Source organism: Hemiscyllium ocellatum, chromosome 34 (assembly GCF_020745735.1).
Source record: "Hemiscyllium ocellatum isolate sHemOce1 chromosome 34, sHemOce1.pat.X.cur, whole genome shotgun sequence".
NCBI lineage: Eukaryota > Metazoa > Chordata > Chondrichthyes > Orectolobiformes > Hemiscylliidae > Hemiscyllium > Hemiscyllium ocellatum.
In genome coordinates this window covers 11378487-11396599 of record NC_083434.1, presented here as the reverse complement: position 1 = coordinate 11396599, position 18113 = coordinate 11378487, and the positions used below count along the sequence as shown (strand labels likewise).

Below are 18113 nucleotides of genomic sequence, written 5' to 3'. Positions count from 1 at the left end.
CTGAAATTTACATATTAATCAACGGAAACGTGCATTCTTAAAGATGAAAGACTTTACAATCCAGGTTTGTTCAATATATCACTGTAATCATTTGCTATAAATTTTGGGTCTTAAGATCTTATATTCCACAACCACCTGATGAAGGAATAGTGCTCCAAAAGCTAGTGCTTTCAAATATACCTGTTGCAGTGTAACCTGGTTTTGTGTGATTTTTAAACTCTGTCCACCCCAGTTCAAAACCAGCTCTTCCACATTAAAGCTGAGTAGGTTTGTGGCACCACCTCGCGGTGAGCTCCGCCTGGGCCTGGCCGAAGAGTCCAACGAGCGGAGTTTGGGAGCAGACAGCCATTTACTCCAAGGGTCTGTTTCTCTGCCGCGGCCACGGGAACCTGCTGGAAGGGCCACCAGAGAACGGGGCGGTGCTGCAGTGCCTCATTTAACCCTGATTTGTTAAGTTTTCTTTGCAAGGTTGGCTTTCTGTTACCAGAGATGTCAAAGAAGCGCTTAGTTCCGCTGATGGACAGCCTGGGAGATTATTGATAAAAGGGCCATGCCCACGCTGTGTTTCATATCTCCAGTCTCCACATGTATTCTGTGTGGGTGGACGGTCAGACACAGCCTGTCGCTCGCTCATCACCCCCTCCCCTGGTTGCTAAGGGCCCTCCCGCACTTCCTCCCATTCTTCACTCCGATTGGATGCCGTTTTCCCGCGTGCGCCACAACTGCCATTTTGAACCGAAGAGCTCGAGCGGTTTGAAATCGGCCGCCCGCCCGCCTGAGGACTGTCGCCTGGCCTTACATTGGATCTAGGTAAGTTCCGCGGCACTTCTGATTGCCCTCTCGCTCTCACCGACTCTCGGAGTTACTTGGGTGGGAGCAGAGACAGGGAGCGATGAGGGGAGGGGGGAAAAAACAACTGCAGTCGCGCCGCCCCCTGGGCCGCCGGATCCAACTTGCGTGTCCGGGCCAGACTGACAGAAAATCTGCAGCTTCGTCCTGCGGTTAACATTGAGGAGCCTGTCCCGACTCTCAATCCTGGGGATGCTGAGCCTGGCACAGGGCAGCGAGGTGCAGAAGGCTGAGCTGGAGAAATCCCATAAACATGGGGGAAGGATGTCTGTAGTTCTGGGCCGGACTCAGTCCCCAATTAACCGCACCACAATCAATCCGAATTCGGATTAACTTAAAAGGCCGCTGTGCATCAAGTTAAACCTGATCTCTTCATCCCGACCCTCTGCGAGCTCCAGGCTGTAGTTTGCATTATTTTTCTCCCCTGTTTTGTGTTTCCCGCCATCAGATCTTGTAGAGGAATGAAACTGTTTTGTTTCAAATCTAATGGGGTTACTAACCACGGCAGCGTGTTACATCAATGAATCTTCAGTTTTACTTGAAAGAGAGATCGGAAAATAAACTCACGAAGGGAAATGCATAACGTCTAATCACCAGCATTTTACGTATTTAAATAGATTTCTTTGAAATCAAGCATGGTGGTCTAAATTTTTAACAACTTTTCAGAGAAATAAAATCTAGCGCCACTTCTATTGAGTTTGTAAACTAATGAATTTGTACCTCATTAAAACCTTGCTTGGTTCATGTTAGTGCAGTTTTAAGAGGTTGCACATTTAAGACAAATGAGTAATTTCTAATGAGGCTGGTGAATCTGTGGAATTCTGCTGCAGAGGGGTGTCCAGGCTGGGTCATTCAGTATATTCAAGGCTGAGATAGACGTTTTTTAAAATCCGTCAGGCAATAGAACGTTATAGTAAAACAACAGGAGATTGGAGTCAGTAATTGAATGACAGCAGACTCTGCCTGAATGGTCTCCTTCTGCTCTTGTCATGTGGTCTTATTATTTGTTTTCGTCAGTTGCTGAAATATCTCCAGTGGGTTTTTATCAGTGAATTAGAAGATTTTGATATTTTAAGGGCAGTGTTACATAATCTAGAACATACTTAAAATAGCTACTGGGATCTTAGGGAAAAGTTCAGGGCAAGGAGCAGAGAAATGGGGCTTATAGGATTGCTCCTTCAAAGAGTAAGAACTACTGCATGAGGTGACTAGCTTCATATATCAACTTACTTTTCTGCATTCTGTTCAGAAGCATTTCTTTAGAGATTATTTGCCACACAATGGCAAAGTGCTATAGTTTTGCTTATCTTTGTAAGGTAAGGAGGCAGGTCCTAAATCAGACAGAATGAGAATCAAACCCATGTGAGCCAGCTGAGCTAACTACATCTTGTTTCATAATTTTCAAAAGATCTTGAACATCCCTGTATTAATTCATGGTGTTTTGTGAGATTCTATGCCACAGTATCGTCAATGAAAAACTGCAATTTCAATAAACAATCCTCTTTCACATTATTATCTGGAAATAGAGTAGATTGTGCAAAATTTTGTGTACTAGCCAATCCAGTGATGAGAATTAAAGCTTGCATTCAAAACTACTGTCTACCTATTATACTATTCCTTGTCTCCTCCTCTATTTCCCCCCTGTAGTTGAAACCTTAACCTGGTCTTTTTGACATGTTTACTGCAAAACCTTACTTGCTAATCTCTTATCCTCCTTTCTCAATCTTCAGTTTGTTCAAAATTGAATTGGTATCATGTACTCTGATGCATGTGAACCAAATTTGGCTCTCTGTTCCTTGATGCATTGAATTTAATATCCTGGGCCTCATTTCTAAACTCCTCCCTGTCCTCACCTTGCTCAACATCTTCTATCTGTGTGCTTTTCTTTCTGGTTGGTATGCTAACTGGTTCTTTATGAATCCGCACCTCCTTTGCTTTGTTTTTGATGGCACCTGCAGCTGTTTTGAATTTGCTTCTGATGCGGTCTTCCAAAGTGACTCTTTCTACTCCCCAGTGTTTGATAACTGTCTTTGGGTCTATCTCTGTCACCGGTGCAGTACATTTTTGGTAATTGGTTCTTAGTCATCAGCATGTTTGATTGCCAACTCCCATTCACTCATCATTCTGTCACTGAATTGTCATTTGAATGGACTCGAGGAAAAACCTTGACTTAAAATTCTCATCGTTATTTTCAAATCCTTCTATTCTTGCTACCTCCTATCTCTAACTGCTGTCAACCTTTCATTCATGTATAACTGCATCCCTTCACTTATGATGTCTTAATCATCCTTTTATTTTAATTTTCTGTTGTGCTTTCAGTAGCTAGGCGCTAAAGGAGCACAACCTCCTTTTAAACGTCTCTCCGTTACTACTACTTAAGAGCTCTTTAAAATCTATCTGTTTAAGTTTTAAGTCCCCCATGTGGTGTAGTGCATAATTTTGTTAAAGCTCATGAGAGATGCTTTGAAATGCGTCACCATCAATTATATAAATGTAACCATGTGGTTCTGCACAATTTTAGTATACTGCTACCAAGAATTTAAGGTGGAATGAGCTTCTTACTTACCTTTTTCAACCTGAAGTTCAGTTCATTACGTATTTCACATGGTTAACTGGCTCAATTTCTGACTTTTTATTTATAATCCTAACTATTATATTGGCAAGCTTAGAAAGAGTCAACAAAATGTATTGCTTGAAAATTGCAATTCTATTTTACCATCAATGACCAAGTTAGACCATGAGATATAGGAGCACGATTAGGCCCATTTGATCATGGCTGATTCTGCTTCTGAGCCCACTTTCCTATCTTCACCCACTAACCCTTGATCCCTTTATTAATTAAGAACCTATTTATCTCTAAAATACACTCAATGATTTGGTCTCCAAATGAATGTGTAGCGATGAGTTCCACAAATTTATCACACTCTGGCTGCAGGAATTCAACCTATCTCAGTTCTAAAGAATCGTCCCTTCACCTTGGAGTTCTAGTCTCTCCTACTAGAGAAAACATCTCCATGTCCACTGTATCCAGACCTCTCAGTATTTTGTAATTTTCAATGAGCTTTCCCTAAATTCTTCTAAATTCCATTGAGTATGGACCCAAAGTTCTCATATAATAAACCCTTCATCCCCAGAAACATGCTTGGAAACCTCCTCTGGATCCCCTTTGAGGCCAGCATGCCCTTTCTCCAATACAGGGTTCAAAACATTTAATATTCCAAATGCAGTCTGACCAGAACCTTGTACAACCTCAGCAGTACAAATTGCTGTCACATTCTAGCCCTTTTTGAAATGAATGTCAGCATTGCATTTGCCTTCCTAACTACTAACTGAACCTGCATGTTAACTTCAAGACAATCCTGAACTAGGACCTGAAGTCATTTTGCACTTCCAGGTTTCTGAAGTCCTTCGTCATTTAGAAAATGGTCTATGCCAGTTCTTCCTGTCAGAGTGCATAACCTCTCTCTTTCTCGCATTGTATTCCATCTGCCATTTCTTTACCAACTCTCCTCACCTTTCCTAGGTCCTTCTACAGCCTCCCACTTTCCTCAGCCCTGCCTGACCCTTCAACCATCTTTGTGTAATCTGCAAACTTATCAATAATGCCCATAGTTCCTTTGTCCAGATTGTTATGTATGATGTGAATAGTTGTAGTCCCAACAGTGAGCCCTGTGGAACTCAATTAGTCACTGGTTGCCATCTTGAAAAAGACTCCATTGTCCTTTCTCTTTTCTGCCAGTCAGCCAATCCTCTATCCATGCCAGTACCTTACCCCAACACCATGAGCTCTGATCTTATTTCGCAGCCTTCTGTGTGGTACCTTGTCAAGGTCTTCTGAAAAGTTTCTTGGAATAGAAAGTGGGCTACACCACCAGTGCTTCATCTGAGGCTCACTGAAGATTTTACCTAGTATGGTGACGAAAACAAACCATCCAGCTCAGTGAGCAAGCCTACATCCAGTCTTTTGGGATTCATACTTATTTTTGAGACAGTTCAGTTTTTGTCTGTAACTGTTGCTTCACACCTTACTGCATCCCAAATAAAATTCTAATGTAAGGAATGTGTCTTACTGGTGACATTCTTCCTTTGTTAGTTTTACATATGTTCAAAGTAACACATTGCATTTCCTAATCCTTCAGTATAACTAACCCAGCTTCAGTACCTAAAGAAGTGCATGTAGATTGAGATGGAAAGGGAAAACTAAAACGATTCTCATGAAAACTTTCAGATTGATGCGGTGCAATTGAAACTTGCAAACAGTGTAGTATTGCTTGTTTTCTGATTTTGTCATTGTGGGTTTTCAATTTACAATTGCTGGGCAAGCAGCGAAACTGAAACTTAGTTCAAGAAATTACAATTTTGCACAGTAATTTTTGAAGGTAATTCAACTCCATGCTTTGACAGCACCTTGTACGATGAAAGTGACACTATCTATTGCAACCACAAGTGATTTGTGGTGTTATTTGACATTTTTCTAATGCCATGTGTCCATCTTACATATGCCTAAATTAATTGTTCAAATACTTTTTTTACATTTTTAGATGGCTTTCTGTCTGGTCAATAGCAACTAATTAGCACTCTCTGCTTATTAGCTCATAAAATTTAAAGGGGTACCTGTTGCACTGACACTATTTACTGCAGAAGGGTAATGTGTTTATTTTTTAAAATCCAAGTAGTAATATTATGTGAACATGGTGTCAGTGGTAATGGAATGTTCGCACCAATCAAGAGAGCATGTGTCACAGTTTGACTTTCTTTCTCTGGCAGATTACTGTCATTACTTGTCATTTACTCTGTTACTTCTGCGAGGCTGTTGATTGTTGCCAATCCATAATTGATGTTTGAAGGTGATGCTGCGGTGCCTCCTTGAACTGCTATAGTCATTGGGGTGTAGGATTGCCAGCAGTGCTGATAGGAAGGGAATTCTAGGATTTTTGATGCAGATTGTGTATTTTCAAGTTAGTGGTTTATAACTTGGCAAGTAGTATTGTTTCCATTGTATCTGCTATCCTTGTCCCTTCTAAATGCTAGAAGTTGTGGATTTGGAAAATGCTGTCAAAGCTTCGTTAGTTGCTGCAGTGATTTTTTTTTTAAGATGCTGTGTCCTGCTGCTTGGTGAAGGAAGTAGATGTTAAAGATTGTGGATGGGGCACCAATTTAGCAGGCTTCTGATGGTGTTAAACTTAAATGTGAGAACTACATCCTTCTGGGCAACTGGAAAATATCCGCAATGCTGACTTGTGCCTTTGTAGACCGTGGCCAGATATTGGGGAGACAGGAACGTGAGTTGGTTGCTGCAGAATTCCCAGCTTCTGATGTGCCCTTGCAGCCATAATTTTTACATGGATGGTCCAGTTCACTTTCTGGTTAGTCGTTTCCAGCATGTTGACAGGAGGGAATTTAGTTAAGGTAAAGCCATGAATATCCTTGGCTGATGGATAGATTCTCTTTTGTTTGAGATGGTCATTGCCTAGCACTTTATTGTAGTGTGATTATTAGTTGCTATTTATTAGTCTAAGCCTGGATATTGTCCATGTTTTATTCCATGTGGAAATAGGTGCTTTTGGTATCTGAAGAGACACCAGAGATAATATTATGCATTCATCAAAGAAAATCCCTATTTCTAATCTTAGGATGCAAAGAAGATCATTGAAGCAGCTGCATATGTTTGAACTTAGGACATGACAATGAGGAACTCTAGTCGTGATGTCTTGTGCCTAAGATAATTATTATTCAACAACCATGACCACCTTCCTTTGTGGATGTTATTGCTAGGCCATTTGCCACTTTTGAGCGGAAGTGAATGCTGATGGACTTGAAATCTGGAGATCCTAGTTCACATATCACCATGGCAGATGTTGGAACTAAATTCAACAGAAAAATCTGAAGTTAACAGTCTGATCGTGAAATCATTGTCAGAGAAACCTGTCTGGTTCACTAATGTCCTTAACTGTGACTCCAGGCACTGTAGATGGGTTGTATCTGTTCTCTGAAATGGCCTAGCAAGCCATTCAGTTGTATCAACTACTTGAAAAGGGAAAAAAAAACAAAACTGGGTGAATCACCTGTCATTGACGAAGACATTGGAATTGACAACAAAATATACAACCCCGTTGATCTTGCAAAGTCATGCTTGCTAAATTCTGGGGATGATGCCAAAATTGGGACAACATTCGTATAGACTAGTCAAGCACCAGCATGATAGTCCTATTCACAGAATCTTTTTACATGCAGTGTCCCAGTCGGTGCCACCTTCATCCTTGAGCATAGCTTATCATGTCAGTAGAACCACCCTGGCAGAAGTGGTAGCATAGTGGTAAACATTCAGACGGGAGCTGCTTCAGTATATATAAGGAGTGTGGACCATCTGGGTCAGTGATAGACAGGTAAATCCCTCTGGAGACTACATTCGGCACCCATATCGTCCTCGGTGCTTCCTCTGTATGCTGTTCAACTTGGAGTAATACCACTCCATGTTGAACAACATTTAGGAGGAACCGCTGAGGATTATATAGGTGCCAGATGTAGTCTCTGGAGGGAATTCCTTGTCCACCACTGACTCAGGTGGTGGGCAATGAATAACATGTCATCCTCACTAATTTGCCTTCTCAACAGCCCCCCACCCCACCCCCAAACACACACTGAGAATACTATCCATTTTGTATGGCACTGTGACAAATGGGATCAACTTCAAAGAGTTCTATTATCTCAAGGCTGGGCAATTTTGAGTGGTAGTGGGCCATCTTCAGTTGAATTGTACTCCCAATGTGATGTGCAATCTTTAATCCAAGCATATCCCCCACTCAACCGTTACTGTCAAGCTGGGGATAAGCCCTGGTTCAATAGTCTGTGTGCAGGAGGGCATGCCAGGAGCAACACTAAGCCTGTCTAGAAATGAACTGTCAACCTGGTAAAACTATACAACATGGCTACATGTGTGCTGAATAGAATAAGCAACAAGTCCTGATCTAACCTCTGCAATCTGCCACATTTAGTTGTGAATGGCTTCCTGGTAGAGGAAACAATTCCATAAATACATCATCCTCAGTGGTGGGGTAGCTTAGTGTATTCGTGTAAAAAGTGCTGAATTGTTTACAGCACTTTTCACTAGCAATGTCTTTGTAAAGCCTCTGAGATCTCCAGCATCTGGATGGCAGCCTTCAGCTAATTTGATTCACACCACATATATCCAAAAAAAAGTTGAGGGTACTGGATGCTGCAAGCATAAAAGGCTCTCACAGCATTCTGATCATTAATCCTGAAGACCTGTTCTCCAGAATTGCCATACCTTTAGCCAAGCTGTTCTGGTACAGCTACAGTGCTGGCATTTGTCCAACAATGCGCAAAATTTGCCAGGACGTCCTTTACAATCCTGCCCAGCCCAGCCAGTTACTACTACTTCATCAGTGAAGTGGTGGAAGTGCGCCATTAACCATGTTATCAAGCAGCAATTGCTTAGCAGTAACCTGCTCACTGGCACTCAATTTGGATTCTGCTAGTGCCCTCTGCTTCTCCAAACGTAGATAATGGAGCAGAGATGAGGGCGAGAGTTATTGCCCTTGACATCAAGATTACGTTTGACCATCTTGTCATAACTAGAAGCTCTGGCAAACTAGCCAGAATCGTTGGAATATTTTCCACCAGTTGGAGACATTCCTGGTGAGTGGACTCTGGTAGTGATATTGTCATAGAGAATTCACCAATTAATGATTGATAGTTAACGGCTGCACTTTGTTTATATTTTAAACCAGTCACATTGACCATCACAGGATTTTGGAGTGAGGTTATTTGATGATTTCAAACTTTGTTATATGGTAAATGTTACATACTGAAGGTTGGCTGCATTAATTTAAAGCATGATGCATCCCTGAAACATTGTGACAATAATAGTGTAAGTTACTGAATACCTGATATATATTCTGTTTTTGATAGAGTTTCTAATGTCAACAGAAGCAGATTCAAAGATGGCTGCAGTTGAGAAAGGAGATAAGGCTGAAGGAACAAAGAGGAGAAATAAGCCTGACAAGTCTTCCACCATTGAAGAAGAAAAAGGTGAAAAATTAGAAAGTGAAGAGGAGGATGAGGATGAAGAGGAGGAAGAGGAAGAGAGGGGTAAAATGCAAATTTGTGCAATGATTTTTAACATTTTGAAATCAAATTCCATTTATGGGAATAAAAACCAAGTACTGAAGAAACTCTAATCTGGTAACATTTGTGGAGAGAGACAGTTCATGCGTCAAGTCCAATCTGCTGCCTCTTCAGGATTCTAACTTGAACTGTCTAACTGCTTCTCTCTATAGGTGCTACTAGCCCTCCTGAGTTTCTCCAGCACTTCCAGTTTTTATTTCAGATCTGCAGTACTTTGCTTCTGTTTACAGGAATACTTATTTTGATGTTGCAGTGGGATTACTGGAAAGAAGTCCCATCGTAGAAGGGAAAAGAGAAAAGAAAAAAGTGGAAAGACTGACTTTACAAGTGACACCATCTGCAAAAGAGACATTTAGTATTCCCGAAGGTAAATATTTGCCTGGATTTTTGTTCTGAGCTTTCAACATCATTGAATTTTGGTGATTTGAAGAATTTGCTCCACAAATGCTCAACAATGTGGCCTGTAGTAGAGAGATGCTTGGTGGATTGAAAGGCTTTAACTCCGTTGATAAATGCTCTTAGTACAGCATATAGAAATACAAATCCTAGAACTACAGTGAAGAAGGCTGCAGTATGCAGTTGGAGTTCTGTTTTTACCATTTGGGACACAAGAAAAATAAATTATCATAAGTCAGTGTTGCCAAGCAAAGCTCTTAATATCATGGACTTACGTAGAAATCACTGACCATTTGCTACTTTCTCATTTAAACTGTGGACATTGCACCATAGTTCTTTCCTTTGCTCTGATGAGGTTCATTGCATAGGTGATTGCCACAACTACAGTGTAAAACATTGACCACCTGAAATATTGGCACCAAGCTGAGATTTGATTTGTCACTTGGCACAATATCCATCTCGTTGGAATGATTTCATTTGGTACATGTTTGCTGATGGTCAGTCCTTGAGATGCAAGATCTTCCACATATAAAATTGACATTTCCATGAATGGACCTTGCATATTCGCATCTTTTGGCAGCCTGTTGCAGCCACTGATCAACATGATAATGTGTGTCAACCCGTAGGCGGTGCTGCTACTTCTCTTGGTTTTTTTTAAACTGATGTCCAGGAGCCAAATGGCCTATTCTTGTTCCTATTTATATGATCTACTTTTGACATCAATGAATAAAGCCTCGGATGCTGCTCTTCTTTAAACCTGCTCTGTTAATTAATAGTGCATGTAATACCCAGGTCCCTGTGCTCCTGCATCCACTTGAAAATTGTACTCTTTAATTTTATTCTCTCTTTATTCTTCCTACTGAAATTAATTGTTTCACAGTTCTCTGCGTGAAATTCTTATTTGCCACATCTGTCAATTCCACTAATCTATCCTGTTGAAGTAATGCCTTGTACACCAAAGTCCAATTCATGTGTATATATCATGAAGAGCAAGGCAATGGTCTTAACACTGACCCCTGGGAAATCCAGTACAAGTCTTCCTGCAGTCTCGAACCATCCATTAACTAATTCTGTTTCCTGTCCTTCAGTGCATTTTGTTTTTTTTTCTTTTTTTACTTCCACACTCCTGCCTAACTGCGGTAGTGCTTATTTTTTTTTCCCCAGCACCCATGTTGTATGTGTGCAGGTGTGAGACACATCAGTGCATTTTGTTTCTGTGTTGCCAATGTTTTTGTTCGATGAGCAACAAAGATGGGGCATATTGAACACTTTAGTAGGTCATCCCTTACAGCAGGGTACTTGGAAGTTATTTTTGTGTTTTGATTTGCTTCTGAAATCGGTTTAGGTGTTTTTTTTTGCCAAATGGGGAAGAAAAGAATTTCCAATTTTTAAAAAATCTTGAGCATTTCATCAGATTTTATATTCTAATTTCTACAGAACATAGAACAATACAGCGCAGGTTCTTCATCCATCAATGTTGCGCCGACCTGTGAACTATTCTCGGCTTGTCCCCCTACACAGTCCCATCATCATCGATGTGCTTATCCAAGGATTGTTAAAATCTCCCTAACGTGGCTGAGTTAACTACATTGGCAGGTTAGGGCATTGCACACCCTTACCACTCTGCGTAAAGAACTTGCCTCTGACATCAGTTTTAAATCTATCACCCCTCAATTTGTAGTTATGCCCCCTCGTACAAGCTATCGTCATCATCCTAGGAAAAAGACTTTCACAGTCTACCCTATCTAATCCTGTTATCATCTTGTATGTCTCTGTCAAATCCCCTCTTAGCCGCCTTCTTTCCAATGAGAACAGATCCAAATCTCTCAGCCTTTCCTCATTAGACCTTCCCTCCAGACCAGGCAACATCCTGGTAAATCTCCTCTGCACCTTTTTCAATGCTTCCACCTCCTTCCTGAAATATGGCGACCAGATCGCTTCACAAGTGTGGCCGCACTAGTGTTTTGTATAGTTTTGATGTATGTTTTGTATAGTTGCAACATGATATTGCAGCTCTGCAACTCAATCCGTCTACCAATGAAACATAACACACCGTATGCCTGATTAACAGCATTGTCAACCTGTGCGGCAACTTTCAGGGATCTATGTACATGGACTCCCAAGATCCCTCTGCACATCCACACTACCATAGATCTTTCCATTGACCCAGTACTGTGCCTTGTTATTCTTACCAAAGTGCATCACCTCACATTTAGCTGCATTGAACTCCATTTGCCATGTCTCGGCCCAGTTCTGCAGTTTTTCCAAGTTCCCCTGCAACGTTCTTCCACACTGTCCACTACTCCACCGACTTTAGTGTCATCTGCAAATTTACTAATCCGTCCACCTTTGCCTGTGTCTAAGTCATTTATAAAAATGACAAATAACAGTGGTCCCAAAACAGATCCTTATGGCACACCACTAGTAACCGGACTCCTGGCTGAATATTTTCCACAATAGGGCGTAGGTTTGATATCCAGATGTTTCATTACCTGGCTAAGTAACATCATCAGTAGCGACCTCCAAGTGAAGCGAAGCTGTTGTCTCCTGCTTTCTATTTATATTTTTCTCCTGGATGGGGTTCCTGGGGTTTGTGGTGATGTCATTTCCTGTTTGTTTTCTGAGGGATTGATAGATGATATCTAGATCTATGTGTTTGTTTATGGCATTTTGGAGTGCCAGGCCTCTGGCATATCTTTGCTTAGCCTGTCCCAGGATAGATGTGTTGTCCCAGTCGAAATGGTGCTTTTTTTTTCCATCCGTGTGTAGGGCTACGAGGGAGAGAGGGTAGTGTCTTTTTGTGGCTAGCTGGTGTTCGTGTATCCTGGTGGCTGACTTTCTTCCTGTTTGTCCTACGTAGTGTTTGTGGCAGTCCTTGCATGGAATTTTGTAGATGACGTTGGTTTTGTCATTGGGTTGTACTGGGTCTTTTAAGTTTGTTAGTTATTGTTTGAGAGTGTTGGTGGGTTTGTGTGCTACTAAGATTCCGAGGGGTCTCAGTAGTCTGGCTGTCATTTCTGAAACTTTGATGTATGATAAGGTGGTTAGGGTTTTTGGCTGTGTTTGCTCTGGTTGTCGTGGTTTGTTCTTGAAGAATCTGCGCGCTATTTTTTTGAGCATCAGTTATTCTCGAGTACGTTGTATAGGTGGTTCTCTGTTTTCCGAAGTTCGTCTGTGTTATAGTGTGTGGTGGCTCGTTCGAATAGTGTTCTGATACAGCTTTGTTTTTTATTGGGATGTTTGCTGGTGTAGTTAAGTATTTGGTCAGTGTTTGTCGGTTTTCTGTATACGCAGGTTTGTAGTTCTCCCTTGTCCTTTCTTTCGACTGTGACGTCCAGGAATGCATGTTTGTTGTCAGTTTCTTCCTCCTTGGTGAACTTTTATGCCTGTGAGGGTGTTGTTGATGATGTTAAATGTCTCTTCTATCTTGTTTCGTTTTGTGATGACAAAGGTGTCATCTACATAGCAGACTCAGATTTTTGGTTTGATGGTTGGTAGGGCTGTTTGTTCTAGTCTTTGCATTACCGCTTCTGCTATGAATCCTGATAGCGGAGATCCCAAGGGTATGCCGTTGGTTTGTTTGTAGACTACGTTGTTGTAGCCTTCGTAGCCCTACACATGGATGAAAAAAAACACCATTTTGACTGGGACAACACATCTATCCTGAGATAGGCTAAGCAAAGGCATGCCAGAGAATTCCTAGGGGCCTGGCACTCCAACCAAAATGCCATAAATAAACAGATCTAGATGCCATCTATCAACATCTCAGAAAGTGAACAGGAAATGACATCACTACAAACCCCAGGTACCCCATCCAGGAGAAAGATATAAATAGAAAGCAGGAGACAACAGCTTCGCTTCACTTGGAGGTCGCCACTGATGATGTTACCTAGCCAGGTAATGAAACGTCTGGATATCAAACCTACAGCTCAGCAAGAGCTACAAACCTTTACAGACCTTGCAAAAAGTTTCCACAATATTCAGAACATCCTTCCAGCTGGATGTTTGTTTTTGTTTTGTTTGTTTGTTTGTGTGTTTGTCTGCCTGCCTTGGACCAGTGTATGAATTTAAGGGCAAAGTCCAATTCGACATAATGGATTTTTCTTTTATTTTATTCAGGTAGAGGCACAAAGCTGGGAGAAATTGAGAGGATACAATATTTCATGGGCAAAACTAAGGCTGAAGATCTCAAATCACTTCACAAAATCTTATATAACAGGCCAGGTTCGGTAAGATCAAAATATTTAGCACTTGGGGTTCATCAATTTAAATACCTGCTGTTGAGCAAAAGCAAAATATGCATTGCTTTTCAGAGTATCACTTTTTTTTTGAACATGGGAGTAAAGTTAATTAGTGATTGATGATACTAAGCAAAAATATGCTGTTTTTGGGAATTTTACTTTTCCTGAAGAGGCAAGCTCTTTTACAGAGATGCAAGTCATTGGACATAATTGTGCACATGTAGTAACAGTTAGACATTTGCAAAATTTGTTGTAATTCCTTATTGCTGTAAACCTTCTAAAAACATCATTTCCGGTCTTCCAACAATGACTTGAAGCAGAACTAAAACGTTTCATTCTGGAAAGCTACATAATTTTAGTCATGACTAAAATGTGTGGAAATGAAAATAAATGGTGTAAAGAGTCTAGCCTTGTTTCAAATTTATACTCCTAAAATATGAACGTTTAATTGGATATTAGGTAGAAGTTGCACGTTTACAGCTGATGGGGTGCATATTATTTGAGGAATACTCTTAACTGCTATAATTTCAACACCTGTCATTGATAAAAATGGCTTCCGAACTATTAATCTTATTCTGTGACATTGTTTCTTTATAATTTTTTTGTAATCAAATCAGTCCACACCACAAATTTGGTTTGTTATAAATGTATTCAAAAAGGAGAATGGTACCAGAGACAATCTAGATCTCTTAGCTAAGAGTTGACTGACTTGCCTGAAATTCCCATGCTGTTTCAGGAGGGATTATGAATCAAATATGCTGTTCTTCCCTCACAAACTCAAAGAGACTGAGGCCCATGATTAACTCATCATAGACTGAGGATCAAACCTGACATTGCTAGTCTGTCTCAGCAACTCATCAGTTGACTGGTTTGTGGTGATGTCCTTTCCTGTTCATTTTCTGAGATGTTGATAGATGGCATCTAGATCTCTGTTTGATGTACTTAATTTATGGTTAGTATTTCCTGTAAGTTACTTGTAAGTCTTATTAGTTTGTTACAATCTGTTTTGTTTATATTGAATTCTTTTCAGCTTGCCACATTGAAAAGAAACATTCGGCTGTTTGCTGGGTTCTCCTTTGAAACTGGCAGTGAGCAGCACAAGAAAAAAGAAGAGGTATTGAAAAAGTGAGTGAGTGACTAAGCATTTTACTCGCCTCTTACACTCTCTACCAAGAGCTCAACTTGTTTCTGTGTTACTTGTTAACTAAATTATTTTTCAAATAGTTTTCAACTAGCTGCCTATTTCGTAGTCTTTTATAAATCAAGATGTATGTAGGAAAATAATAAAGGAGACAAAATAATATTTACATCTTCAGAGATGACAAGGGTTCTTAAATGGTCAGTAAAAGAATGATTAATGATTGCTTACTATGTAACAAGAACACCTTCTGGAGAACAAATTGGTCATGTGAAACCTTGGATGATGAAGAAATCTAAGAAATTACCTATTTTCTTCTCCCTATTTGACCAGAATTTGAGTCTTTTGATATTCTGCTGAGGTAAAAGGTGGATCCTGTTTGGAGTGAAATAGGCTTGAAGCATCAACTTAGCCATTGTCAAAAGAGATGAAGCAAAGTACAGCATCATGACATTATTGTGAAGACTGAGGAAAATCTTGTGTAATTCCATTGTCACTTTTATTTTGTGAATATAGGGAAATTTGTTTTAAGTAGCTAGTTGCCCCTTTCTTGAAAAAGAGATCATCAAGTCTGATATGAAGTCATTCACTACCGATCATCAATGGATGTTTGATGATGTTCCCATGTATTTGTTGCACGTGCCCTTCTAGATGGAAGTGGTTGTGGGTTTGGAAGGTGCTAACTAATGACTTTTTTTTTACTGTAATGCAGCTTGTAGTTAGTGTTCCAATAAATTGGTAAAGTGCAGTGATCCTGGTAGTAGAGAGATGTTGCTGATTGACAGGAGTAGGTCTGGTCGGGATAGTCTTTGGCTCTCAGCTACTTAAGATCATATTAATAGATTTGATCCTAAACCTATCCAATTGCTAAAATAGTGACTGACAAAGGAAGCCATGTTACCTATATATCCAAAACCATGAGTCAGTACTTTTAAGTCCTGCTCAAACTATCATACTCCAATCTGATCAGATTTTGTACAAAATGTTCAGTTTGGTCACAGCAAGGGGGTGTTCAAGCTCAGAACACTGTTTAGAGGAGAATCGCACATCTGATTAATTTTTTTTTCTTACCTTGAAAGGAAGTCCCTGATTACTGACTACTTAAGATTTCAAAAAGTTGGGGAGTGGAGATAAAAACAGGAGTTTGGAAGACTTCAACCAGAGAATAAGAAAGGTGAGGGTGGGGGATTATTGCTATCAATAGGACTGATAATCTGGCACTCCTAAAATAGTGATGAAAAAGTGGGGTAGTGAAAGTCCAGCCCTGGCATCAATTACGAAGAAATCGAATGAGGTGAAAGTGAAATTCTAGTGTTCTGTTGTGGAATGATGAGCTCAGTGACCAACTTTATCCATATTTGTCTTGTGAGCTAGCACTGCACTTTAATGTCTTATGAAAAGTAGGGACTGGAAAAGATTGTCGGTCTGCAATACCAATTGAATGTTCGTTCTAGAATAATGGCAAAACGCCTTTTCTATTTACAGGCCAAAGACTAATGCACTAAACTGTACTGTTCAAATTTTTAAAACTCAATCTGGTGTGGGTGTTGCTGGCTGGCCAGCATTTAACGTCTATCCCTAGTTGCCCTTGAGAAGGTGGTGATGACCTGCCTCCTTCAACAACCACTGCAGTCCATGTGCTGTATGTATATGCACAATGCCCTGAAGGAAGTATTCCAGAATTTTAGCCCAGCGACTGAAGGAGCAGTAATATTTTCAGGTTGGTGAATGCCAGGGAGGGGAATTTGTAGTGGTGATGTTCCCATGTATTTGTTTCACGTGCCCTTCTAGATGGAAGTGGTTGTGGGTTTGGAAGGTGCTAACTAATGACTTTTTTACTGTAATGCAGCTTGTAGTTAGTGTTCCATGCTGGTACTGAGTATCAGTGTCGGAGGGAGTGGATCAACTAGGTTGCTTTACCTTGATTGTGTCAAGCTGCTTGTGTTTTTTGGAGCTGCAACCACCCAGGCAAGTGGGGCATTTTTCATTACACACCTAACTTGTGTCTTGTAGATGTTAAACAGGCTTCAGGGAGTCAGGAGGTGAGTTACTCCAGTATTCCTTGCCCTTGATCTGCTTTTATAGCCACTATATTTGTATGGTGAGTCTAGTTGAGTTTCTGGTCAATGGTTAGCCCCAGCATCATGATGATAGGGGATTCCGTGATCTTCACACCATTGAATGTGAAAGACGGTGATTAAATTATCTCTTACTGGAGATGGTCACTGTCTGGCATTTGTGTGGCGCAAATGTCACTTGCAACTTGTCAGGAGGAGCCTCGACATTGTCCAGATCTTGTTGCATTTGAACGTGGACTGTCTCCGTCTCTGAGGAGGTGTGAATGTTGTTTAAAATTGTATAATTATTGGCAAACATCCCCACTTCTGACATTGATGGTTGGAATGTCATTAGTGAGGCAGCTGAAGATGGTTGGACCTCAGATGGTACCCTGAGGAACTCCAGAGTTGTCCTGGAACTGAGGTGACTGACCTCCAGCTACCACAACCATTTTCGTATAAGTCAGGTATGACTCTATATCAACAGAAGAGTTTGCATGCTGATACCCATGATTCAAGTATGCCACGGTTCCTTTGCCAAATTTGATGAAATGCAGACTTGATGAGATCGGCTGTCACTCATCTCTGGAATTCAGCTCTTTGGAACAAACATGGACAAAGGCTGAATTGAGGTCAAGAGCGGAGTGATTTTGATGGAACCCAAACTGGATGTCATTGAGCGGTGTATTGCTGAGCAGTTGCTGCTTGATGGCATTGTTGATGACACCTGCCGTCACTTTCACTGATGATCAGGCAGTAATTAGCCATTTTGGATTTGTCCTGCTCTTTGTGCCCACGTAAGTCCTTTGGAATCTCCCTGATAATGTGGAAAATTGCAGTGATGTGACTGTATTTGCCTTGGCCATGCTGTTCCAGTACAATTTTCTCGAGCACAATTTTTCTGTACTATTGCTGGAATGTGGTGAAGGCACATAGTCTTTGCAATATCCAACAATTTCCTTATGTCACTTGGAGTGAATTGAATTAGTTGAAGATGTAATGCTGCAGACCACTGAGATGAATCATCCACTGGCACTTTTGCAGAAGATTGCTGTGAATGCTTCGGCCTTGTCTTTTGCATTGATTGATTGTTGGGCTTTTCCGTCATTGAGAATGGTGGTATTTGTGGAGCCGCCTTCAGTGAGTTGTTGACCTGTCTACCACTGGATGTGGCAGGACTGCAGACTTTAAATCTGGCCTATTGGTTTTGGGATCACTTAGCTCTGTCTATTACTTGCTGCTTATGTTTGTTGCTAAATCTTTATTCTAAAAAATGTTTATTTG

The 18113-nt window shown here is 40.7% G+C and overlaps 1 protein-coding gene across 3 annotated transcripts in view; it reads left to right on the top strand.

Annotated features, from left to right (window-relative positions):
- Window positions 1-320: 320 nt before the first annotated feature.
- The window catches only part of dek (DEK proto-oncogene), a 37596-nt gene continuing 19803 nt past the window's right edge, over window positions 321-18113 (top strand). The window contains exons 1-5 of one of the 3 annotated variants that reach the window (XM_060850242.1): window positions 321-810; window positions 8800-8961; window positions 9251-9364; window positions 13513-13622; window positions 14665-14759. In XM_060850242.1, the coding sequence (XP_060706225.1) occupies window positions 8814-8961; window positions 9251-9364; window positions 13513-13622; window positions 14665-14759 (467 nt within the window). In that variant the 5' untranslated portion in view covers window positions 321-810; window positions 8800-8813. Of the gene's footprint in view, window positions 811-8781; window positions 8962-9250; window positions 9365-13512; window positions 13623-14664; window positions 14760-18113 lie in introns of all 3 variants that reach the window. The other 2 variants (XM_060850241.1, XM_060850243.1) reach the window with 2 other exon arrangements.